Source organism: Euwallacea similis, chromosome 14 (genome assembly GCF_039881205.1).
Source record: "Euwallacea similis isolate ESF13 chromosome 14, ESF131.1, whole genome shotgun sequence".
NCBI classification, from domain to species: domain Eukaryota; kingdom Metazoa; phylum Arthropoda; class Insecta; order Coleoptera; family Curculionidae; genus Euwallacea; species Euwallacea similis.
Window position 1 is genome coordinate 1,593,275 of NC_089622.1, and position 26,524 is coordinate 1,619,798.

Here is a 26,524-nt window from a genome sequence, read left to right on the forward strand (position 1 = left end):
AATTGTGAATTTTTCAAAATGAAAATTTTACATTTTTATATAAATAAATGGGTGGAAATTTGAGGTGAACTACTTTGCAGAAACACCTGATATAATGTCCTATCGAACACGCATTTTGAGTACAATTCTAAAGCTCGTTCCAAAGCGTATCTCATGATTGGGCGCATGCCGGCACCACTCTTAAAAAAGGAGATAATCAATTTTTCCGATTATTTCAATATTACATACCGTCGATTAGCCTTTCGAATTTCGAGCATAATTTCAGTGAGTAGATATTAGGTATAGGTAGATAAACTTTAAAGCGAGATATTAAATTTTCGAGATTTTTTAAATATTGCAGACTTCGATAATAACGTCTTTTTCACTTTTTTTTCTTATACAGCGAACATTTCAACCATGTTTCCAAGGCGTAACCGAGTATTGAGCAAATGCCGGCACAACCCCTAAAGAAACACGTACGCAACTTTGCGATTATCTTGTGCCTCCAATCACTGTTTCTCCACTTCTTTCTTGTATTACGTCGGATAATTATCACGTTAGACCAAATTAAACTTTTGCACATGACATACCTCCAAATAAACCCATTCCAATGGGCACATCACAGTACAACTCTATAATTGATACTTTATTAAATTTTCCCTATATTGCGTGCCTGGAATAAACTATTTTTCTAATGAGTGCGGAAAGTGATATTTTCCAGCACGCGACTGCCGTATGAACGACGCGAAGGGGAGACCGGGCAGGCTATCAAGCTCGGGAAAGGTACTTTCCGCAAAAGTTAGGAACAATAGTTTTACTGCAAGTGTTTTTTAACCTCAGGTACTTTGACAAATAGACTAGTAACCAACGTGGGAACATAACTGCATGCCAATTTCATTGTACAGAATAATATCTGCAAAATGACTCCCAATCTACTTCCGCGCTCTAGAACACAGAAAAGGAGATCGGGAAGATGTGGAACAATACAATTGGGCACTTGTTAATATGCACCAGCAACAAGTCCCTTTTCCCGTACACAGTAGTTGACTGCATATGTACTAGATTAATACAACTTCATAACACGTTCTAAAAAACCATGCATCACCACAATTTTATAAAAATATCTCTCATGTCATATTTTTAACTAATACTCACTATACTGACGACGAGACAAAGATTTACCTGTGAAAGTGATGCCAGTGGTTAACGGAATTCACCGAATCCAAAACCCACTTTGCCGATATTCTGGCAAGCATTCAATGATTTTTTTGACATGAACGCATCCATCCACAGAGTGCAAGTTTCGTGAATATCCTAATGGTCCAAAAATAAAAACAATTTTACGAAAGCTGGATGTCATTTGGCAATAATGTGCGGAAACAGGATAAAATGGATTTGGAAAAATATCTGACTATACAATCTATTTCCATATATTTTTCTTCTCCTATACACGGTGGTCCTCTATGAATTATTTCGACCAATAACAGAAAAACTATATACTAATAATTATAGTTTAAAACATAACTTAAAAAATTCGGCGTCTTTAACGTCGTGCTAAAGTCCTATTTATAGTTCTTCCATAATCGATCGATGCAGCCCCTGTATAGAACCAAATATCGCAGATATTTTGCGACATTCGATTCTGTCAGTACAAAATAAGAACGTAAATGAATTATGTCTTATGAATTATGTGAATATAATTATTCAAATAATTATTAGTTCTAGAATTTCCATTTTATGTAAATAACATCATAAAATAAAAACTAATTAAATACTTTTTATATACGTATGTACAAATTTGAACCACCCATTTTTCTAGCTACTTTTCCTTTTCCTTTTCTTGTTATTTTCCTCTAGCACCGTAAAGTCCAATTCTTCAGATGTTGTACTCAAATCCTTCCTCTTGAATTTGCTTTTAGAACCATATGAACTTTTCTTCCCAGACTTAGCTAACACATGGTTATTCTCAAAGGTTGTGCCTATTGAATTAAAAATGTTCAACACGTTTTCCTCGATGTCTCTAGAAATGTGCGTTTTCTTGAATTTGTGCTTCTTCCTTTCCTTTTCCTCTGCTTTACTTTTACGTTCCACAGCTTCCTGGAGTTGTTTACAGACTTCTTCCGACAATTTAACTTTATTTTTATAATTACCACCGAATAAAGGGTGCCGTTTGTTTTTGATTTGACTAGGTAATGCTACGTATTGTTTCTCAGGCGATTTCAATTCGCTTAAAGGCATCAATGACGGAAGAAATTCTCTGAGGCAATACATACTCTGTGGCTCAATAAGCTTAGGAGCCTTAAAAGCAACTATGACTGGGTCTGGTTTCACGGGCAGGACTTCACAAATGAAATCCTTATCGTTTACTTTTACAGTTTTTCCCTTGGTAAAATGCTTCGTTTTTAAGTTAGACAAACTTTGAGGATGGATATGTTTTGGAACCATTAATATGGAGTATTTTACATTGGTACCCGGGAAATTAATATTAGTGTGTGACTGTTCTTGAAGTGCTGGATACTTCTGCTTCAATTTATCAAGCCAGGACATCTAAATAAGGATGAAACCTTGATAATGCATACATATAGTCTATCATACTCAACCCGACTTACCTTTTTAAAATTTGGAGTTTCGGCACAAAACGAAGAATTGAGACAATCATTTTGCAAAACGTTGATTGTACTGGTTTCTGCAGAACTTGGTGCTTTTAGTGCAATTTTTTTAGGTGGCGGCAATTCAGTATCAGAACTACTTTTAGAGTCATCTGCCTGGGTTATCATCTAATCAAATATATATATATATATATATATACAGGGTGTCCCTAAAAGATGTGTACAACGCTCTACCACGTAGAGTACAGTTCAAAATAAGTCGATTTAACTACACTTGCCTTAGTGCCTTAGTTAATTAATAACCGAGATACAGGGCGTCAAAGGTGGAAAATTAAATCACATTTTCTTTAATATATTTCTACTGCTTCGAAATAACTTCAGGAAATTTTGTATTTCGGAATTTCTCGGGACCAGAAATCCAAATTTATCGTCGATTTCGTTGTATCTCCTAGGGGGCGCCACAAGTAGCTATTTCAATACATTTAAGTCGCCAATACTTTTTTGTGTCACGGTGTACGTCACTTTGAGTTTCAGAAATGTTTTTCCCACCTTTTTTACTTAAAAAAAGTATACCATGCTAATATCTCTAAAACCAGCCGTTTTCGACAAAATGGCATTCTAAGTTATAAACGCATAAAATATCAAGTCGTAATACATGACATTTAAGGCAGTTGTTGTTATTGCATTGTTTTAAATGGCACTTCGAAAGTTTCAAATCATTTTTTTTCTTTTTTATGTGATTTCCTGATATCTAAATAGTACTAATAGTAGTACGTCATTACAAAATGTCCAATGAAAGGTACAGTAATGCAGAAATGACGGATATGTTGTTAACATACGGGTTTTGTCGAGGAAATGGTCGGAAATCTGTAAGGACATATCATGATATGTTTCCAAACAGACGCATTCCAAACCATCAAACATTTGCAAGAATCGAAAGACGGCTTCGTGAAACAGGCAGTTTGGCTCCTTATATGGTTAATTGTGGACATCCTCGCACTATAAGGACTTCCGCTGCAGAAGAACAAATTTTAGAGCGAATTAATGGAGAACCGTCTATAAGCTGCAGGAGATTGTGCTTAGAACTAAACATATCTAAAAGTGTGATAAATCGTGTTACAAAGGATTACTTGCTACATCCTTACCATTTACAAAAAGTTCAAGAGCTTTTACCAGGAGATATCCAATTACGACTTGATTTTTGTTCTTTCATAAATGACCAGAGAACGCAGGATATGTTTTTCCACAAAAAAATTTTGTTTACAGATGAGGCGTGTTTTACTAGAACTGGAATATCAAATATTCATAATGAACATGTCTATGCCGAGGTAAATCCGCATACAGCCAAAGTACGACACCACCAAAAGGATTTTAGAATCAACGTTTGGGCTGGAATAGTAGATAATTTCATTGTTGGTCCTGTTATTTTACCTGATCGGCTTAATGGAGAAAATTATTTAAATTTTCTGAAAAATACGATGCCAGAATTGCTGGAAGACTTAACTTTAGCTCTGAGGCAAAAAGTATGGTTTATGCACGACGGAGCTCCTCCTCATCATTCTGTTAATGTTCGAGCCTTTTTAAATCAGCAATATCCAAACAGATGGATTGGCAGAGGTAACAACGCTCCAGTACAATGGCCACCACGCTCTCCAGATATGACACCTATGGATTATTTCTTTTGGGGAAGCTTAAAAGAAAAAGTTTATTCGACATCTGTAAATAATAGAGATGATCTGTGGCAAAGGATTCAGCAATGTACAAATGTAATTAGAAATGATAAAGAAGTTTTTCAAAGACTACAACTTAATTTCTTGCATAGAATTAATCTATGCAGGCGTCTAGGTGGCAGTCATTTTGAACCAGTTTTAAGGAAAGTTAATAATAATTAGTTATTTATTATAAATTGTAATTGAACTGTAATTAAACTGTTTTCTTTAAAGAAATTATTTTTAATAACTGATTGTTTCTACTATTAAATGTTTTGTTTATGTTTTATGCGTTTATAACTTAGAATGCCATTTTGTCGAAAACGGCTGGTTTTAGAGATATTAGCATGGTATACTTTTTTTAAGTAAAAAAGGTGGGAAAAACATTTCTGAAACTCAAAGTGACGTACACCGTGACACAAAAAAGTATTGGCGACTTAAATGTATTGAAATAGCTACTTGTGGCGCCCCCTAGGAGATACAACGAAATCGACGATAAATTTGGATTTCTGGTCCCGAGAAATTCCGAAATACAAAATTTCCTGAAGTTATTTCGAAGCAGTAGAAATATATTAAAGAAAATGTGATTTAATTTTCCACCTTTGACGCCCTGTATCTCGGTTATTATTAACTAAGGCACTAAGGCAAGTGTAGTTAAATCGACTTATTTTGAACTGTACTCTACGTGGTAGAGCGTTGTACACATCTTTTAGGGACACCCTGTATATATATAAGGGTCATTCACGGTGAGTGTCCTATTAAAAGTTTACCGGATTGTAATATAGCTAGAGATCTGATATTTTGGATACCAATGTAATAGAGTTTGATCTATTCAATTCAAATGTTGGTATCATTGCGACGTTGCCAGATCTATGTGTAACTGAACACAACGTTGTTATTTTAAATGGCACAGCCAGTATTTTATTAGATTTTCGAATTGCCCAGAAGATTTAAACCCCAGTTTATGTACCATATACCACAGCTATGATGAACCGTTTTCAAAATAAACATTTTTTTTTGGCTGATTTGGCAACAAATAGCTCTAAATTGAAAAGCACATATCTTTTTAACTATCATAGCTAGAGCGCTGAAATTTGAGCTACAGATTCTTATTAGTTATCTTTATTTTGTAGTATTATAAATTTTTTGTATTTACATACAGGGCGTGAGAAAATTAATGCGATGCTATGGCATATGGTACATAAACTGGGATTTAAATTTTCTGGACAATTCGAAAATCTAATAAAATACTGGCTGTGCCATTTAAAATAACAAAGTTGTGTTCAGTTACACATAGATCTGGCAACGTCGCAATGATACCAATATTTGAATTGAATAGATCAAACTCCATTACATTGGTATCCAAAATTTCAGATCTCTAGCTATATTACTTCCCCGTAAACTTTTAATAGGACACTCACCGTGAATGACCCTGTATATGTATGTATGTATAATATATATAACAGAATCACAAAATTCTAAATATGGAAATCTAGCATGAACATCTCATGAATAGTAATACATACAAATATGGTTAAATGGGAACATAACGCTATTTTATTCAACTGAGTTGAGTTGAGTTACCTCTGTGGCGGACCCAGCAGCGCGGTGCAGTGTCACCCGTCTGTTAATGACAGTGACAGTGCACTGCGAACCAGAGCAACATCTCGGTTCTGTAGAGAATTAAAACAACGGCGGGAAAACATTTTCCGTAACGGTTTCCAGGGATACATTCTGGATTTTTCGATCAAAAACCATATAAAACCGTTGATCACACCACCAACGGCCTCTTTTCTCTTTTGGGCTTTGTCTCCTCCATATGTACTCCAACTGGTAACAATCATACTCTGTACACAGTAGATATAAGTTTATTCTAAATTTAGTAATAAAACATTTAACATTCCTGTTGTACGAATTCTGTGTGGAAATCCCATTTCTGACACCCAACGGAAAACGCCTAGTGATTCCGTACTTCACCGACAGGACAATTGGTGACCCCTCTAAAAGAGCATCCTCTGGAAGAGCCCTCCCTGGAGGAGCATTCGAATCAGTTGAACTGCAAAAAACCATAGCGAAGTCCCAACCATCTACAGTCCCGGACCTGGAGGAAGAGAGCAGCATAATGTCGCAGGTAGGCAGACTTTCCATACGGGCCCCCCCGTTTTGAAAAAAGAACCCAAAAACCTGGTTTAGAACCCTTGAGGCACAGTTTGCTCTGGCGCACATAACGGCGGATCTGACGAAGTACCACCATGTGATCGCCACGATAGACTCAGAAATTTTGGATCAGGTCTTGGACTTCATGGACAACCTACCTTTCAACGGCAAATATGAGGGAATCAAGCATAGACTCATCTCCCTATTTGCTGAGTCAGACGACAAGAAAACATCTCATATGTTAAATGAGATGAGGAGCCTAGGAGGAGCAGCAGTACCCCCAGAGATCCTAAAGACCCTGTGGATGCAACACCTACCCACGTCCATACAGCCCTTCTTGGCTGGAAGCAGCGAGCCTCTAGACAAAATGACGAACCTCGCAGGCAAAATCCACGAGATCGTGCAGCCTTAAACCTATAGTGCCCAAGCCTCCGTCAAGGAAACACAAGCCCTCCAATTGATCGAAAGGAGCAGCAGACTGGAGCGACTGAAGCCGATAAGGAAAAGCAGGAGCAAGTTCAGGACGCGGAGGACTGAAACTAGATCGCCATCGGCGGATCCTGAAGTGTGCTGGTACCATCAGAGGTTCAGGGTCAAGGTTAGGCAATGCACTAAACCCTGCAGCTACCAGCAGGAAAACTAGTCTCCACGTCATCCTCGGCGATCAGAGACGTGGGGCCACCGGATTGTCATAACAGCTAGGCACAATCACCCCCGGACATCGTAAGCTTAGTTCAGGTTAGTCAACAAGACGCTCGTCAACAAGAATTTGGGCTATCTATCAACCTTGACAAATGCACATTTGGTGAGAAGCAAGTAAAATTTTTTGGTTACCTAGTCTCAGCACAAGGTTCCACACCTCTCCCAGAAAAGATGACTGTTATTTCTGATTTTCCCATACCCCAAATAGTTTCAGAGCTAAGACGCTTTCTCGGCATGCTAAATTTCTACAGGAAATGCATTCCCAAGGCTGCTCTTTCAGAGGGGTCACCAATTGTCCTGTCGTCGAAGTACGGAATCACTAGGCGTTTTCCGTTGGGTGTCAGAAATGGGATTTCCACACAGAATTCGTAAAACAGGAACGTTAAATGTGTTATTACTAAATTTAGAATAAACTTATATCTACTGTGTACAGAGTATGATTGTTACCAATTGGAGTACATATGGAGGAGACAAAGCCCAAAAGAGAAAAGAGGCCGTTGGTGGTGTGATCAACGATTTTATATGGTTTTTGATCGAAAAATCCAGAATGTATTCCCGGAAACCGTTTACAACTATGAGACTCCCCAAATTTACAAAAATATAAAATAAATAACAACATTTTGATGTAAATCATCATTACCTCTTTCCATTCAGTTACTCCATATGGCGACTCATTCTTCATGGGTAAAGCCACTGGAACTGTCGTATTTTTCAATCTTGTTTCAGATTTTATTTGAATCGGTTTAGGAACTGCATCTTCATCAGAACTACTGTAACTTTCATTCGTCTTTTTCCTCTTTGATGCATAGCGAAATCCGGTCTGAAATACATAAATATTCATCTAAGTGTAACAGCGATCCTCTACCGCACCCTAGTAGCAGTTGCCGTTAGCAATAGAGTACTGTTTCGCACGTGCTGGGTGCGATATTTTTCTTACGAATCTATATACGTGCGATAAGTTTGGTGATTTCTGTATGAGTTAAATTAAATATTGGAGATTACTAAAACATTTTAAAGCAGACATGTAAATGTCAATTGCCTGTCTGTACACAAATATTTTTGACACTCACACATGCCATTATGATTTGCTTGTGAGATTTTTAAAATTTATTCAAAAACATCAAGATATTTAAATATTGCAAGAACATTGCCAATAACAATGATGACATATATCTTAAAAAAACAATATGAATCATACTTTGTTTTGGGATTTTATAACACTTCTTTTGTTTTCAGCTACAGTCATTTGAATAATTCTATCAATCTCTGTTGTCATTTCTTCATCATCAGAATTTGTTGACTCAGTGGTTGAAATGAACTTTTTACTTCCTGACAATTTATATTTTGGTTTTAACGGATTACTTGTTTGTCCAACATCACTCGTTGAACTTGAATCTGATGAAGAATCCCTCCTTGACACATTTATGTGTTTGTTTGGAGCATTAATTATCAGGGGCTGCTTGTCAATGACAGTTTCAAGTTGTGTGTTTTTTTTTTTGGGAGACTTTTTGGTACTTTTTTCTACTTTTGGACTTTGTGTATTGTTATTTGTTTTCTTGGCTTGTAATTGACGAGGCTCACTCTCAAAGCCTGAGGTTGATTGTTGAGAGTCAGTTTCTGTTTTTTTACTTATTTTCTCCTTATGAATAATGTTTTCAACCACATTTAATATTCTATTTTTCTAAAAAATTATAAATTATTGAGTTCTTCTTAAAGCCTAAGAAGTGTTTATAAAATATTCTTACTTGTTGTCCTTTGACAGAAATGTTGTGTTCTATATTTTCTGAAGCATAATCAGGATCTTTCTTTGGACTAGACCAAGCATTACTTAATTTTAAATTAGATTTAAGTGGGGTAACATCCTTTTCATTGACATCACTTAAATCAGCACTATATTTTGAAATAAAGTTTTCCAACTTTTTACCCTTTTGTGAGACAAGTTTTTCATCTTCACTGGAATTGGTAACAGAATCTCTGTTCCTTTCATTCTTTTTTGAAGACGATTTTTTATCATCCACCAATTTTTCAGTTTTAATATTTTCACTAATGGAGAAATCAAAAATTTGATTAGCGCTGAGAGATTTTCGTCTTTGCTTTGTAGATAATTCTTTTTCTTCATTGCCAGTACTTCTTCGTGACTTTAATTTATCTTTTGATTTGTGACGCTTTTTGTTTATTTTTTCACTTGAATCAGACTCTGTCAATGGTTCTTTTTTCACCTTAATGTAGTTTAGAGTTTGGTTTAATATGTTGTCAATTAAGTCCTGTTTGCTCAGTTTGCTCTAAAAAAATGTAGACAAATAAGAGTTACAACAAAAGCCATTATAAATTGTAATATTACTCACTTTATCCAGATGCTTTTTCAACTGATTACTTGAAGACTTCATTTTCTATACTCTCTATAAAAGAAGCGATATAAAAGCTTAAATTTTTTCAGTAAACGTTTTAAAATATTTAATGGCATGCAAGTACTATTGAGGGTTGATCGTCACAGAAGAAACATTCAGTTTTGACTTTGTTGTATGCATGTGCATATGTTTCTTGTAATTATGCCGTATGTGTATATATACATAAATATATTGCGGAAGAGGGGTATTAAGTGTCCATAAAGTCTCAACTTTTTCTGAGAGGTTTCCAGTTCAGGTGATATTAATATTGGAAATACAACGTCCCTATGTAACTTTGTGGACTTACTTATGTAGATTCAGGTAGAATCTCTTAAAAACCCACGGAAATCCGGGCGTAAAGAAAATCTAGCAATTGCAAATAACAAAGTCAAGTAAAAGTAAAGACAAAAATGAGAAAAATACATCAAAAATTAAAAACACGTGAAAAAGTAAGGTTATTTCAAGTAGTAGCAAGTGGCGTGCGTGAAACGTGAAGTTGACGGTTGAGAGAATGTTAGGTCTGATCATTATATAGAGGTATTTTCAGATAGCTCCCCGTCAATAATATTAAAAAGGTAATGTAGTAATTCTGCTCGATAACTCAAGGGCGAACGAGTTTTTAGTGTTATGGTGAAGTAAAAATGCAATTTTAACTAGCCAAGATATTCCTGTGCTCTCTTGAAAATCCCCATAAAGACATTAATAGTGAGCGATCTCAATGCAGCCAAACTTGGCAGCAAAGGCACAAACATAGAATACTGCACTGTGGATCTGCCGAAAACGAAGTCACGAGGCCCACGAAGTGGGTGAACAGTATTCTGAATTTCAGTAGATTAAACTGAAAAAGTGACTTACTGGACACACGGGTTAACAAACTTTCAAGCAACAAAAAAATATTATATGCAAAGACGGACGTCGACGAGCAATAATCAAGACTTCTGCCTGCCTGGCAGGAACGGATTAAAATACAATTTTCTCAAGATTCCTTTTAGTCACGTTTAGAAAATAATAGTAAAAGCCAGAACATTTGACAAATAGAACCCTTTTTAGGTAGTAACCATTATGGCCCCTGGTATGAGTGAATGTTCATTCCAAAGAGAATTTAAATGCATATTTTTTGCATTTGTAGTAACGATTTTCATGTACCGCGTGATAATTGATACTTCCGTGGTTTCTTATTTCTCGTATAAAGAATCGGTGTCTGGTTTTCTATTGACCGCCTGATAAGGTTTAGATAACTTAAGTATTTTATTGCGTTTTTTAAAAGTTTTAAGAATACTTTAACTTTCTAATCCCTAAGAAATATCCGAAGAGCAAAAATGAACGAAATTCGAAATAAAACTTGATGTTCCACTCCAGCTAATGAAATGTCTACTATGTGACATTAATGTGCTTACGTGTCTTTGTTTCAACCCTAATGTTGTGCTATTTTGTCGGGCTTATGTGTACGTGCGTTTACCGATTGAGATGTAGGTAATAGTGTAGCGTGCATCTGGAGTGAACAGGTTCGATTTGTGTTATAGTTCCCGGTGGACACGCAAGAAGGATCAGTATTCAACCCGACAAAGAAACTGATCTAGTAGATTAAATACGCGCTTTTTCTACTAAACCACTTTAGTTTGCAAAGAGTTAAGGTTTGCACTAATTATCACAGCTTGGTATCATTAATACTAAGGATGATGTGGTACTTTACCTCGAGAGAGTTTAGGGCAGAAAAAAGTTAAGCCGAAAGAGAGATTTTTCGAGGTTGTTTTTCCTTTTCAAAGACTAACAACCCTTTTTGTTCGTCCTCCGCTGTAATCCGTCAAGTAAGACTTTCCTGATAGTGTCACTTGCCGGTGCAGGTTCTTGGAGTGGACGATCTCTCTGGTGCATCACTCACACACACAATGATGTGGATCGGATTGATTCTTATTAGTTGATTTTCGATCATTCGGATTGGCTGGCTATCAGCGGGGATAAATTCGATTGGGTGAAATTCAGTTGATGGGGACCAATTCGAACCGTTGTGCCGTTTCTGAAAAGACCTAATGAATATCAATTTTTTAATAAAAACAAAGAAACACGCATTAATTATTTATTTATTTGTAAATAATATGATCTAATTAAGGTTTTAAATCCACTGCAAAAACCATTCAATTAATTACAGCTTTTTTCAAGCTCTACAGCTTCTACAAGCACGACTACAACAGTCTTCGATTAGCCAGGTAAACATAAATATCTAAGTAATAGGCACTTATGTTCCTAATTATAAATATCTATAAAAAGATAAAACATGTATAAATACAATTTTAGTAGATTATCAGTATATTTAGGAATAAGCATTAATCCAAATGGTGGTTATCTGCAAAATCAAATATTATTACATAATTGGAATTAAGTATCCTTGATCTGCTGTTACTTTTATGTTCTTTCATATGTACTTGTTATAATTAGAATAAACTTGGGTTAAAATAAGTGCCGTGGATGATATTTATTTAAAATTTTTAGGTAAATACGCAGAGAACATCCTACCACATATTCTTATGCTAAGAGATTCACGTTGATATTCCACAATCTTTAAAACAGGTAAGCCATATTGAGATTGTATCACTAAATATGCATAATATAGTATGGAATACATTGAGGTAAAAAATAAGTGAGGTCGCAGTAAATATAATTCACAGTATTAGTGCTAAGACATTCCTTAAGAAATCAAGTTCCCGATACATATTCATATATTTTTCAGATATATTAAGTTTCAATACTCACCTAAAGGTTATTAGTGCTCTTATACATTTTATTTGTAAATTTATTTAGACACTCCACTATATTAATAATAAATTAATAAATTACTACTGAAAGGTTTATGTCCCATCACTTGCTGTAAGCCTAATATATGTTATAGAGTACAAAATCAATAAATAAGATAAAAAGTATTACCTACCTGCCTATCTGTAAGTTAGATAAACAATATTACTAAGTAAATTGCATATAGGAAGTATAGGAAGTGTTTATATTGTAGTTTGTTTAGAGAAACCTCAGGGGGAGTCAAAACAGATAGCTAGTAAGTAGTGTGCTCTCATTTAATTAATATACTCATATCAGACATTGTGTGTGGGTTCCTCGTATGCAGTAGTCAGTTTAGGTCTGGTTTAGGTTGGGAGAAGATGTTAAAGCACCAAATGTAAGTTATCAGAAGTATTATAGGTGTTATTAATAGAATAGTAGTTTAAAGAAATGGTAGATTTAAGTGTGGAGGTGTATTTTTGCTAAAATTAATTATCTTTGTTTGAAACTCATGATTCAGCCACATTACTTGTTTAGTTTTTTGTGTGTTATTATCCCTCAAATACCTCTAGTATTTTATACAACAACTATTTCCAATAAGTATTTATTGTTTTATTGTTGTTACTAAATTTTGGTCTTGCTATTGTCTGTTAAAATATATGCTATTTTTTTGTATCAGGAATACTAAGGAAAAGGGTTTACAATGGTTGAGTGAATACAAATTTTGAGGTCTTGAGACATTAAAGTTAATTGATAAGCAAAATTGAGCAAAAAAAGACTAAACACTGTGGTACATAGTACAGTTTTTAGTAACGATTGGCAAAAGTGATATCTTGTAAAGATCACCAAAAGTAATGCATAGCATTTACAAAGTATTTATCAATATCTTCTCTTAAACGACTCTATTGTCAGTACATCACTTTTCCAAATTTCACATTGTATACATTAATACTAATATTAAATTATATTTGCATAATGCTTAAACACTTGCTGTTAGATAACATATTTGGGGGCAATAGATACTGAAATGCATAGTAGTAATCTACACACCCCTTAATTGAGTAGGTATTCGTCAGCATTGCTTAAAATTAAGCTGGAATAATTAGTATTATTGAAATAATAAATAATGGTTTGAGTATTGGAATGTTCACAAATAAAAAGAGTCTACAAAAAATGATATTAATTAGTACTTGCTCAAATAGCATTTAAATACAATAATTAAATTTCACAATTTGTTAAATATTTGTAGAAAAAAAAAATTAAAACTGTTATTGGGTTGAATATTTTGTCATTTTCTTTTTATCGTTCATTGCAGTTATACAAAAATGAACCAATATTTCCTCGGAATAGATGTGGGAACCACGTCTGTGAAAGTATGCATTATAAACACAAAAGACCATTCCTTGGAGGCTCATCATGGAAAAGATACTCGTTCAAATGTGCCTAGTGATATTGGTCCTGGAGGGAACAAGCAGGATGTTTCCACCATTATATCCGCAGTTAATTTATGCGTTTCGAAGTTGCCAAAGCAATTGCTGCAAAAAGTAGGTAAAGTACCCTTCCTTTTTTTTTGGTTTTTGTCCTACTTGTTTTTTATTAACGTTTACAGAAAATTTTCCATCCTAAATTAATCTGTTAATACTGCCAGCCTGAAACAATTTACAGGATGTTTGTATACTCGCGTCAATAGTTTACAAAGCAATTAATTGCGTTCCGTTCGGCAGATTCATAAACTATTATTCCATTATAAAATTAGTTACATTATAAATTAGTGATGTTTATTAACTGACAATATAAATTTCGCTCAGGTAAGCCGAATTGGAATTTGTGGGCAAATGCATGGAGTAATGCTATGGATGAACGACCCTGAGGAAAAGGCTTGGGATATCGTGGATAAAGAAAAGAGCGTCCGGTTTGATGTGAAAAAGGAACGCGTTTCCGCTCTTTATACCTGGCAAGATAACAGGTGTGATCCCTCATTTCTCTCTACTCTTCCTGAAGCGCAAAGTCATCTAAAAGTGGCTACAGGTTTTGGGTGTGCCACCCTGTTTTGGATGGTTAGACATAAGTTAGTTTCTAATAGTATATTTGAAGTGTTGTTTATGAATAATGGTTTTAGACCTGAAAAGTTAAAAAAGTTCAATTGCGCAGCCACCATAACAGACTTTTTAATTGCCATGTTATGCGACTTGGAAAAGCCAGTCATGTGCAATCAAAACGCAGCGTCTTGGGGGTATTTTGATTGCAAATCTAACTCGTGGAACGTGGATATTTTGGAAAAGGCGGGATTTCCCGTTTATATTCTGCCAGAAATTCGAGATTCTAGTCAAATTGCTGGCCATTTGGTGGACAGCTGGCATGGCATTCCTAAAGGAACTCCTATAGGTTTGTTGTAGTGGCATGTATTTTAGCACTAAAGCACATTTTCATTAGCAAGAAAATTGCTTTGTCGTTGTAAATGGTTTAATAATGTGCTCATTATTCAATTATGTAATTGTTGACGTTTACAGCCTGTAATTTAGAAACTACCAATAACTGCTTGGACTTTGTTTTGTTTATTCCCTGATTTGCCTCACAAGAAAAATCCAGTTTAAGAGCATTTATTTACGCAAATAATCGTCTTGTTATTATTATTGTTTTTCATAATTTGAATAAGTGTTCGTAAATGAAGTCAAAGTCTATAGGGTGTCCTCTATTTAATGATACAACTTTCTACATAAAAAAGGTGTAACTTATAGATATCACTCGAACTATCGGTTTTTGAGATATTTATATTTTAATTATTAATAGAACAATGTCCCCCCAACTGTAGAATTACTTTGAAATTATTGTGAGAAATTTTCGTAGGTCTAGGTTATGGAGATATACAGTGCTCAGTTCTTTCAACTCTAGAAACTCCTTCAGATGCAGTTATAAATATTTCAACTTCAGCCCAAATTACTTTCGTGGCTGAAAATTATCACCCTCCGGATCGACCGGTGAATTCTTCAGTTGAATATTTCCCATACTTCAAACATCAATACATCGCCATTGCTGCTTCTTTAAATGGCGGAAATAGTCTGGCCACTTTCGTCAAAATGTTGCAACAGTGGACATTAGAGTTGGGCTTTAGTGTTCCCCAATGTAAGTTGGAATATTGTCTTGGATTCTTGAAAATATGATTTTCCTTTTTAGCGAAAGTTTGGGAGAAAATTTTAGCCCTCAGTGAGGATGAAAATTCATTGTCCGATCTGGTCATCGTGCCTACTTGTTTAGGAGAAAGGCATGCTCCTGATGCCAGTGCCTCTGTACGGAATATTCACGTAGGAAATTTAGGTTTAGGAAAAGTTTTTCGTGCTCTTTGCCGAGGCCTATTGGACAACTTACACAGGTAAAAAGAATGTATATTTTTGTAAGTTTTTGTTTCATGGATGTTGATCGAAAACACAGTTTAAAAATAACGAGTGATCATTAACGGTTAAGTTCCGTTAATTACGTTATCACATACCGAGCTGTTATATGTCAGAAATGTTGAAAGTGAATCACATATAATAATTATTAAAGAATAATTTTGCAGTAAGCCATGAAACGTAACCGCAAGACTTGGATTAAATCAGTTGCTATTTACCATCAAGCAATGGACTAGCAACAGATAACACATGAATATATTCAAGACATACGTTAGATATTTCAGTGTCCATTTGAGTTTTTTTTAATGATAATTCTTTAATTTGGGAGTTATTTTTGACGGTATGATTTATGGTTTGGTTATAGTATGATGCCAAAGGAAGTACTACAAGAGGCTAAAATAACGAGAATCGTAGGGAATGGGTCGGGTTTGTCACGAAATGTCGTTTTACAAAAGGAGGTTCAACATCTTTACCAGCTTCCTTTGGTGTTTACAAAAGGAGGTGATGCTGCTAAAGGGGCCGCCATGGCGGTAGCTTTAATTAGTGAATAGGTTTTTTCGGTTTAGTAATGTCAGTAGTGCGTGGTTTCTTTAAAAATAAATCCTTTGCAGCCTTACTTCAGATAAATTACCGTAGCTGCCGCACAAATCCTTAACGTTATAATCAAGATAATTTAATGATGTAAGGATGAAATCCTTAATTCTGATTTGGCTCTGAAAAGCAAAAACAGAATAAAGTAATACTTGATATAAACATACGACAATGAGTGTGTCATTCCGGGATGGCATTAATGTTTCGGAAAGTTTCATATTTATTGTATTGGTTGGTGTTGTACGGGTTTGTAGCACTTCAAATTGTCTTACCGGAATAAAGGGATTAAGTCGGATATTCACTTTCACCTGTTCTATTCAAATTTACAGCTTATGAAAGTAGCGTTAAAGTATATCCGATCTATCGATTTCATTTGCAATTTAATTTTAACTTGTGATCGAAGAAGGAAATTATTTCTCGACTTCTGAATATTTCTTTTTAGTTTTTATAAAAGGAGAATTTAGAATTTGATTTATCTTTTACTTAAATGAATTTTTCGCACGATGCCCAAATTAAAAAAGAATTGCAATTTAGTCTATCTTGCAATTTGTTCTATCTCAGTTAAAAAAAAGCGTTTTTCCTATATAGAAAAATAACATTATGTAATTCATTTTGACCAATTACCTGGGCAATTGGGAATTGTCTATTATTCTTCAATGTAGTATCAAAACTACCATAAATGGTCTAAATCTAAATTATTAAAGCGATCCGAATTATTCTCCCATATCATCTCTACTTGTTTTAATTTGAAATTCTACGATTAACTTTAGTAATTTATATAGATAATATATGTCCTAATTCTTTAATAAGGAAATCTGCCGAAATACGCATTATTGACGAAAATCCACGAAGGAAAATACAATAACTGTTTGGAACATCGAATTTATTCTGAGATAAAACATGTAGATTTTGCTAATCGGGATGTTAATTGTTGTTCCAATACCATACACTTGTATAGAGTATATTACAGGGTTTTTTAACGTTCCTGAATTCCCAAATCCAGCATAAAACCTAATGCTTATTATGATGTATTGGGTAGTTGTTAATTGTTTACCAAATATGGCTTGTTTGTTATTCTAGTAAATTTAAAATTCGTGTTAATAAAAAGATTTTATCAGTGTATTCGGGGTAGCATTTCTTAATATTCCTACAAGTCTATTTTTCTGGCTCAAATTGGTCAAATGAATGAAACCTAAAAGTGGTACATTCCTAAATAATAAATTTATTTTTGACCAAGGACTGTGGAGACCACAAATCCTCATAATCAACTTTTCATCAATTAATTCCATTTTCTCGACCTTATATAGAATTATGAAAAACTCATTAACCCTGCGGTTGTAATTAAACCGTTGGTTAAAAAAAGGAATAAATGAATTGAGTGCAGCGGAGGCAGCAAGACTCCTGTTTAAATGCACCACAGGTTTCCATCGGGACTTGTACCTCTATTTTACCGTCCATGGTAAAATAGAGGTCCATCCCGAAGGCGCGTCTTGCGCACCACCTTTTCGTCCCGCAACATTCAGCGAAACGTGACGAAAAGGAGTAAAGGAGCCAGTTGTTGCTTTCCCGCTGAAATGGATGCGTCCGCTATGCACATAACAAACAGTCGACATAACAGTCGAAACGTCGCGAGATCGTAAATTACTCAGTTCGATTGGGGTTGAATCGCGGGGCGACGCGGTACCATTAAATTATGGAATGGATCACCTCCATTGATAAAAGGTAAGCAAACATTATTATTTGTATTTAACTTGATTATCTATAAAAGGAATTTAATTTTTTAATCCACTAGTATCACTTTGTTTAACGGTTACACAGGGTTGTTCAAAAATTAATTTTTCCTACTAGCGGGAAAAAACCACGCTGATTTTGCTGTGGGAGGGTCTACTTCCTAGCACGGATTGCGATAAAGTTACTTTTCCACATTGGTAAAGTAAGTTTGGTTTTAGCAAACGCACTAGACGGATTTTTAAATATGGTATGGTGAAAGCTTTCATAAGTGTGGCCTCTAGAATACCATTGAAAAGTCAGTTTTATGAGGTAAGATGGAAATTGTCTTATTGGTAAATTCCTGCAGAAACTACTAAGATGAAGCAATCAAATTGCGTTTGAACATTTTTATTTTAATCGTCAACTTCAATAATGACAGAATATTTGACAATGTGTCGTAAATGACAGTAGTAGCTGACACTTTTGGTATATAAAATGAAATTCATTGGTACTTAACCATTTGGTGTTTTAATGAAGGCGATTAGTAATCTGAACGCTTGAACACATCGCTCATTAATACACGAGTTAATTACAAAATTTTTTTCGTCTACTGCAGCTATATCAAAAATTTGTTTTTTGTTTATTATTTGCAATGTTGTAAAACTTGAAATAATTTTAAAAAGTCTTGTTTACTAGAATTAACAATTATCGTAAAAAATTGGGTGGCCTATAATTTTGTCAGGGAGTGTATCTCTCGAAATAAAATCAGTGTCAAAGTTTATTTTTCCAAAACTGCGCTTAATTGGCAGTTTTCCACATGCAACTGCATTTGGAAATTAAGTTTCTCCCTAAATGAGTGTGGGAATTTTTTTCCATGCCCTACTGTTGTGTTTTTTGTAAATATAAGTTTCATCTTCTTTCCTTATTTTTCACAATTATCAGCCTCTCTTACCTTTCTTATACAAGTATGGATGATTTACATTTTTACATGAAAAGTAATACGAAAATAAAAGCAGTTTTTTTATCCAGTTTAACTGAAGATTAATATATTCAGTTTTTAGAATAGATACTTAGTGGAATTGAGCCGAACTATTCTCGACTAGCTATAATATTTAGAAACAGCAGAAAAGTTGAATAGGCAATCGATATCCTGTAACAATTTTGCCCTGCTACGATCTCTTGGATAGTGAATTAACAGTCTTTTGGTTCAAGTCGATTTTGAGGATTGACATTTTCAATGAAAATTAGCAGTATTACCGTGCTATGATGAAAAATTGCGTTCTAGAAAAAAGTGCAAAAGCAAAATTTGTAGAAAACAAATTTTATTCATTTCGTATATTTTTCTTTCTATTATTGTAATATGAGAAACTGCGAGAATGTGAGTTTCAAACAAAACATCATTCATTCGAAATTCTCTTAAAGTTAATATAATTTTCATAATCAGTTTATTTCTGGATTTCATAACTGAAAGTTGTAAAGCAAGGTTTATACATGTATGATTAATTGGCGCCAGTTGACTAATGCCCGTGTTTTTTTTTGCGTAAACACGAAAATTTTGAAGTGCCAGTAACAAGTTGAACTTTTTGGTGCCAATAATTTCACGGGCACTGACGCCAGTAAACCATGCATGTGTAAAACTTGTTAAAGATATTACTGCAGCTTAAGTAAACTTATCAAGAAGTCCCATCATGTAGATATTGGAATACGGTTTTACATAGGTCCCCTCCTTTAGTCGCCGTGGAAATTACTCTTTTCCCAAAATTATGGCCTGTTAATATTTACTTAAGCCTTAGTAAATTAGGTAAACACGTTTCTTTTATAAGTCTTAAACAAAGCTTTCACAGTTGTCCAATAACACGCGCTTCAGGCCATTCGACCTAGAACTAACCACGAAATGTCTATTGGGAGTTTACTTCCAAACTTTCGCGCAACTAGGACAAATATTGGTTTTAACTTTCAAATAGCATGCAAACCATGGCTCTTTTATTTGGAAATTGTTTACATTAACTCAAAACAACTTCACACTACCAATTTCGTCCAATTGACACCAACGCAACAAATATTTAAAAGAAGCAAATCGACGTTATGTATCTAAGTTTTTTCAACCTAATTCAGGAATAAGTCCTCCCCTCGATTAATAATTTAACGTTTCCATTAGATTAAATAAGCAGAATGTTCGTTAAAAGCTTAACGAGGGACACGAATAAAAACATCCAAATGAAAACATCAATGGAGGGCTTAATGCGGACATTGTAAATTAGCCGAAACGGAAATATAAACAATTTGCGGGAACATCATTAACACTACTGGCAAAAATGTCGATTTTTTTTAGTTGAATGCTAATTCTATTCTTGTTGCGTGACAGAAGAGTTTGAGCTAGATGGTACTGCTATCACATCATATCTCAGACCCTTGAATCCTTGACAATAAAAATAAAAAGTTGAACCGAAGTAGCAATGAAGTTGCATACCTAATTCTGGAACCACTAGGGAATTAATATTTACTTATTAAGGGAGCATTCGAATGCAAATTTTAAGTAGGGGTAGTGCCGATTTCACGAATTTGTTCAAAAACAAAAAGACAAATTTTTGTTTTTTCTCTTACAATTCTCATTTGCCACCACTGTGTCCATTAGCCATGTGAACTAATTCAAATAATTCAGAGCCATTTACCCTGCATCATGTAGCAGTCTTTGTTAATTAAATAAGGTTAGAAGAACATTAATGTTATGTAATTTATCCTGCTATCCTAAGTAGTAAAGCATGCTCTGGATGCATTTGCTATGTACGTTGTATATTGTCTCATGTGAAAATGCGTATACCTGGAAAAGGTGGATATATGATACGTAGTAATTAATTAAGCTTTTAGTTATAGATCGATGCGAATAGTGGAGGCAAACAAGAGTTTGACCAGACAAAAGTGGAGGTCTTTAATTTTCCTACAAACTTCCAAAGAGCAACATAAACAGGAACTAAAATAGTACCTATTCGGTTCTTAAAATACTCAGATTATCTGTTCACCAATCAATTTACTCAAATTGGTAATACGAAATTTGTCAACTATATCCTTCAATACCAAGAAGCTAACGGAAGCTTTAAAGAGTTATCGATTCTGCTATTAAACCACTCACTTGTCCTTAAGTGCTCTTCGTTGTCACATAATTTATTTAGCTTCTTGTTGACTAAAGCCTTCTAAAAGCCATCCGTGATTGACCAAAGTTAACAAATAATCCAATCTAATAGTAGAATGGCCCGAAGCCAATTTTATCTCTTCTGTATCTCCCTTCTTTTTCAAATTTTCCTCTACATTGTTCTATGTTTATTTCAATAAAACTTTTGCATGCGAATGGTGTGTTTCGTTTTTAACAATTTTAGCTTATTGCCAAACCCTTAGAAACGCGCCCTAGTTTTGCCCATAGTTCATAAAGCACCATTTGGCTCTCACACAAAGCCCCAATGTGGACATTCTAATGAAGTTTCAGTCCTGCCACACGAAACATGTGTTGAAAGCATTTTATTACCTTCCTAGGGCTGTCGGTAATAACTTTCCGCTATTACAGAAGTTGTATTTGTTACTATAATAATTGTCTTGAAATCTTGGACAAGGAACAAAGATGGATCACGTTAAGTCCTCTATTATAGAATTCGTGTTGAAACTCCTAAGGGCCGTTTCATTCGAAGGGAACAATTAAATTCGTAATTAACCAGAAGTTTTTGAAGTTTGAAGACGCTCGTTATCCTGCTGGGAAAGTGGAGAGAAATATTGCAGCTGTGAAGGTTGTAGTTTCAAACAAAGCTTATGTTTATCTTTGAAGAATATCAAGGCGGTAATGTTAAATCCCCATATCCAGACTTCTTGGGATTCCATTTCTCACTATTGGAGAGGCGATGGATATAAATTCGGCCGTACCCTTAAACCAGGAATCGACTTCAAATTTCGCTAAGTTCAAAAGGGGCTTAGAATTAATCTTCTACGAGAAACGTAAAAGGAGATACGAACCACGAGAGAAAGAACATCAGATATGCGGGAAGACCTGAGAATGGTGATGTTTAAATACGCATCTATCGGTTGAAGGGGGCTATATTTCTTAAATCGATCTGCGTTATTGGGAAATTGAAATAGAATGAGGGGCTCTGGGGTAAGAAGATGGGAAATAAAATATATTTTAATATTCCGTAACCTAGGCAGGGTAAAATTCCCCAGAAAAGCTTTCAAAGAAGTCTAGTTTTTGCAATGTCTATCCAGCATAAAGTTGGATGTAACTTTCAAGGCACGGGGGTAGAAGTAACTTTACGACAGGTCAAGTTATCGCCTTGAATTTTTTTAGTTTCGTTCCCAAGCGGGCACCATGACGAAAATCGATAAAAAGTAGTCATGACACGTTTGAAGTACAACTCATCCTCATTTCATTACAGCTCTATAAGTCTAGATAAAAGGGGTTGTAAAATCTCCTTTATTTCCTAAGAGGGGGGTTACATTCCCGAAGTCCAGGCATCCAGGATAGATCTAGGAATAAGGTTAGTCGATTTAAGGGTTCTAACTCGCCTGTTCGTTTCTCTTAAATCGGAGTCGCTGAAAATTTCCAACTCCAAAAAGGAGATGTAAATTGAATAGAAGATTTATTTTCTGTAAGAAATTCAGTTTGGAATTTTTAACGTTTACTCAGAAGTAGCTACAATGAATATGATTTAAATAATAAAATTTCAAAGTGGAAATTTGCAAGCAAATTTGGATTGTGGTTGTTCCATTGCAATTGATTATTACTATAGATAGAGAATTATGTAAAAAAGAACAACAGAATTTCTTTTAAACACTCCATAGCGTCGCCTACAGTCACCATGTGTTACCTTTTTGCAGGAATGGCACTTTTAACACTTTGTAGGAACACGACTCTCAATGCCACGTGATATGGATTTTTGAAGCAAAATGTGGCCGAGATAAAATTACCATTTTGTTATACGTTGAATCCGTTATAACCAGATTCGAGTGTAAGTCTATGTATGTGTCTAAGAAAAAGGACTATAGCACGCATTGCAAGAATGAACAGATAAGAATATTTCAAAAACTTAAGGCAAAACTTGAAAAATTAAGTGAAATTTTCCGAAAAAAATACCGGGCGACAACAGAAAGTGAGCACATTGTGTAACTTTTTTACTATTTGATTAAAAAATTTGAAATTTGGACCAAGTGCGCAAGGCAACATTATGATTGATTTTTAAAACGGAAAATCCTGTATTTTATGATATTTTTGATTCAGCAGCACCATTTTTTCTACGACAGATAGAACGATGATAGGATCATTTTGTTTTTCTTTTAATGAAATTAAGCATTTTTTATTTAATTTGTAGTAGGGTAGTTATTTTCATAAATCGCTATTGTTCTGAGTTCTAATTAAGGGTAAAATACTAACTCTGAAGTCTGAATACTTTTTTTTCTTTCGCCAACTCGTCTACCAAACCACCTAAAAATATTCACACCGTTCCTTTGCAACAAAAACTGGAGCCATTGGAATGGCACAAGGGCGTACGCAATATACCTTTTACTAAATGGATAAAATGTAATAAGGGACCTCGAATGTTGCCCTTAAGGCTCAAATACATCATGTCTGAATATTTATAATGTAAGAGGAACACCGGAGAGGGCAGATTATGAGTTGTTAGGATCTGATTTATTGTTTGCTCTACGGCTAAGAGTGCCTAGTCTTATATAAACTGACGTATTGTTTCGGCTTTTGAAAATGAAAATGGAGAACTTCAATGAAACAGAAATTGTTTTTCTTCGCTCTTTTGTGGTGCTTGAAAAGTTTTGTCCTTCATTTTTCATCGCGTTGAAAAAACTTCAAATTGCAGGATAATATTAATTCATTTGCTCCTGGAGATATAAACTCCTCTTTTCGAGTTTATTATTGATCAGTTAATAATATGCCTCTAAATGCATGTTCCGAAACATTTCCCTAATATCTGAAATTCCATGAAAATAGGACATAAATTAGACAATGTAACAGCACGACACATTATTGAACCGTTTCATTTGCTTTGCGTGCAGTACGAAAAAGTTGCCGAGGGAATTACTTTAGAGGGCAACCATATTTAAGTAATATTATCTTGGGAAGTTCCTGCCCGTATTTTCATATTTTTGCTTAAAAGTTATGGTATTTTATAATCATTGATTGTATCATTTATTCAGTAGGCACACTCGGTAACAACTCAACAACAAAAATGTACAATTTGGTACTTTAGCTAGTTCTGATTTCATGCTATAAAATCAATATATTATATTATTATATAATATAATAATATATAATATAATCAATGTAATATATAAAATAATTCGTAAAAAATCTTTCAAATGTGTCAATTAATGAGCGTGCGATAAAGTTTCTTTAACGAACGCAAAATAAAGTGTAAGACTTCACCGCACCTGTGCGCGTAAAGGTTTTAATACAGAATAATATCTACTACATTCGCAGAATCCTCCTCTAGCTAGGAATAACGGAATGCCAAGAATAGCGCATAAAAACTAGGAAATTGGAAGTTTATGGATTAGGTAAATAAATTATGATAAATTCACAAAAAATGTGTGTGTTTTTTTAGATAAATCCCGCAAGTTCTCAAGAAGTTCTCAAACTTCTGGAAATGAAAGGGTATTTGTAGTTTAATTTAGGTTTCAGTCAGGATAATAAAACCGAAAGTTTGTACAAATTTGTTGAAAGGAAGCCTTACGAAACCTGAAAATGTATGAAAGTTTGTACAAAAATGAAATTGAATATTTATCCAAATATTTTCATTGTTCGATTTCCGCTAAAGAATTACTAAGAATTATAGCCAGATCTTCTAGATGGAAGTTTTTTCGGATTGCAGACAAACTCAGTGTTCACATAATTTAATTACTAAATGGCAATCTAGTAGGTAATAATTGGAAGGTTAATTATATCCCAAATTGAGGATTAATTGGTTGTAATTTAATTACGATTGTCGAGTAATTGCGACAGCTTTAATGTCCTAATTTGGTGGTATTGATGAGGCAGCTGTAAACCCGTTCTACTAATGATATTTCGACTAAGAAGCTTTATTACTCAATACTACTAAGCCAATTACCAGGCTTTGATATACACTCATACAGTTTGAATTCTCATTCCTCAAATTTCGACTTAATTTTCTCAATTGTCTCTATTAGTATCTGCTTCAAGAATTAAATAGTCTTCTTGTCATGTTAATTCCAGTTATGTCGAAGACTTTACCCTACCAAAATATAGCAATTAATCCCGCCACTAACTGATATGTTTCAAAGGATTAACCCTCCTAAAAGACTATCTCTGCTTGTTTCCGATGCTAATCTAAGTGATCCAAAGTATCTGATAAGGAAATACTGTCGTTATTGAAGTTAATATTGTCTATTATATAGTGCTTGGGTGTTATAATAAGGTTTATTAGTTGGAGGTTCGAGGGAAAGCCGTTCCTTTTGAAATAATATTATAGTTCCATGTTAGGTAACAAGAAAGGGCAGAGTGTTTTGAAACCAGGAGAGAATTCCCTGCAATTTGCTTGTTTTATAACCCGCCGGGGCCTTCATTTTAATTCACACAATTAAAACGTTGTTTACACGTGGCTGCAATATTAAGTTGGTTAATGGATTTTTTTATGCAAAAAAGTTGTCCTTGAGTACAAATAGAGGTTTAAAATGTATTGTTTTTTTTTTAATAAAGTCGTCATATAAATGAATAAATATTTTTAACAACTTTTAACCAAGAATTATTTCGTAAGTGACTTTTAAGATTAGCAGGATTTCCAAACTAATTCTCCTAATGGGGGCTTTATTACTTGAAGGGTGGACTGAGTTAATCAAATATGTATGTCCAAAATAGTTCATGACAAGGCTATAAACAGAATTAAACTAGATGTACCTACATGGATATCCAATTAAGTGTCTCACTGGAATCACAACTTTCCTGTTGGCTGTTTCAAAATTTAAAGACGCTCTCTACAGTAATATTGTCCCGAGGTCGAATTCGTAGTCGGATTTGTTTCAGCAATTTTCAAAAATATGTGCTATTCCAACTTGTTAAAAATCTGGAGATGCCATGGGATGCAGATTTTGTCTGTGTAAATAAGCAACAGCGCCAGTAGCCAAATTTGACAAATGAATATAGCCAGAGGGCGTGTTCAGTTTTTAAGGTCAAATAGTCAAACATTCAAAAACTTGGCATATTCGTCATTAAAAACATCTGCATTTTCTGGCAAGCCGAGATTTTTAATAAGTTGGAATAGCCTATATTATTGAAAACTGATCGAGATGGTTTATCCACAGGCAGAAAAATATTGGCAGGATGTCATTTAAAAAAATTCTAGATGGTGTCACACTTGTCACATTTGATAGCTGATGGTAAATCGGATAATGGATTCGGCTAAAAGAAGAAATTTACATTAGACAGCTTTTTAGATTTTTTAGAGTTTGTTATGGATATTTAATTGGATATCTCTACAGATCGATAATAATGCGGCAAAAAACAACAAAATTTTAAA

At 34.5% G+C, this 26,524-nt stretch overlaps 3 protein-coding genes across 10 annotated transcripts in view; 2 read left to right on the plus strand and 1 right to left on the minus strand.

Moving 5' to 3' along the window:
• Nucleotides 1–1,423: 1,423 nt before the first annotated feature.
• LOC136413535 (uncharacterized protein DDB_G0286299-like) lies at nt 1,424–11,355 on the minus strand. 4 transcript variants are annotated; one of them, XM_066397144.1, is made up of 7 exons: nt 11,237–11,355; nt 9,502–9,555; nt 8,902–9,438; nt 8,355–8,837; nt 7,797–7,976; nt 2,589–2,756; nt 1,424–2,526 (listed from the first exon to the last, which is right to left on the minus strand). In XM_066397144.1, the coding sequence occupies exons 2-7, from the start codon at nt 9,541–9,543 to the stop codon at nt 1,795–1,797; spliced, it is 2,142 nt and encodes a 713-aa protein (XP_066253241.1). In that variant the 5' UTR covers nt 9,544–9,555; nt 11,237–11,355; the 3' UTR covers nt 1,424–1,794. The 4 variants fall into 4 exon arrangements, with proteins under 4 accessions (XP_066253241.1, XP_066253242.1, XP_066253243.1 ...); XM_066397145.1 differs by lacking the exon at nt 11,237–11,355 and adding an exon at nt 9,851–9,948; XM_066397146.1 differs by lacking the exon at nt 11,237–11,355 and having other exon boundaries at nt 2,589–2,744; nt 9,502–9,926.
• A 279-nt stretch (nt 11,356–11,634) lies between these two features.
• LOC136413547 (sedoheptulokinase-like) lies at nt 11,635–17,409 on the plus strand. 5 transcript variants are annotated; one of them, XM_066397163.1, is made up of 8 exons: nt 11,638–11,750; nt 12,034–12,111; nt 13,628–13,856; nt 14,121–14,380; nt 14,432–14,697; nt 15,160–15,435; nt 15,487–15,682; nt 16,066–17,409. In XM_066397163.1, the coding sequence occupies exons 3-8, from the start codon at nt 13,638–13,640 to the stop codon at nt 16,250–16,252; spliced, it is 1,404 nt and encodes a 467-aa protein (XP_066253260.1). In that variant the 5' UTR covers nt 11,638–11,750; nt 12,034–12,111; nt 13,628–13,637; the 3' UTR covers nt 16,253–17,409. The 5 variants fall into 5 exon arrangements, with proteins under 5 accessions (XP_066253262.1, XP_066253260.1, XP_066253261.1 ...); XM_066397165.1 differs by lacking the exon at nt 12,034–12,111 and having other exon boundaries at nt 11,635–11,750; XM_066397164.1 differs by lacking the exons at nt 11,638–11,750; nt 12,034–12,111 and adding an exon at nt 12,568–12,589.
• Nucleotides 17,410–17,840: 431 nt separating this feature from the next.
• Nucleotides 17,841–26,524, plus strand: part of Epac (Exchange protein directly activated by cAMP) — a 72,625-nt gene continuing 63,941 nt past the window's right edge. Inside the window, exon 1 of the mRNA XM_066397136.1 lies at nt 17,841–18,014. Coding sequence (XP_066253233.1) covers nt 17,986–18,014 — 29 coding nt within the window. The 5' untranslated portion in view covers nt 17,841–17,985. The remainder of the gene's footprint in view (nt 18,015–26,524) is intronic.

Coding starts and splice junctions, on each gene's coding strand:
- LOC136413535 (XM_066397144.1), bottom strand. CDS start 9,543: ATGAAGTCTTCAAGTAATCAGTTGAAAAAGCATCTGGATAAA. Junction 7,977..8,354: donor TTATAAAATCCCAAAACAAA/GTATGATTCATA, acceptor TATGTATTTCAG/ACCGGATTTCGCTATGCATC. Junction 2,527..2,588: donor AAACTCCAAATTTTAAAAAG/GTAAGTCGGGTT, acceptor ATCCTTATTTAG/ATGTCCTGGCTTGATAAATT.
- LOC136413547 (XM_066397162.1), top strand. Junction 14,381..14,431: donor TTTTGGATGGTTAGACATAA/GTTAGTTTCTAA, acceptor TAATGGTTTTAG/ACCTGAAAAGTTAAAAAAGT. Junction 14,698..15,159: donor TCCTAAAGGAACTCCTATAG/GTTTGTTGTAGT, acceptor AAATTTTCGTAG/GTCTAGGTTATGGAGATATA.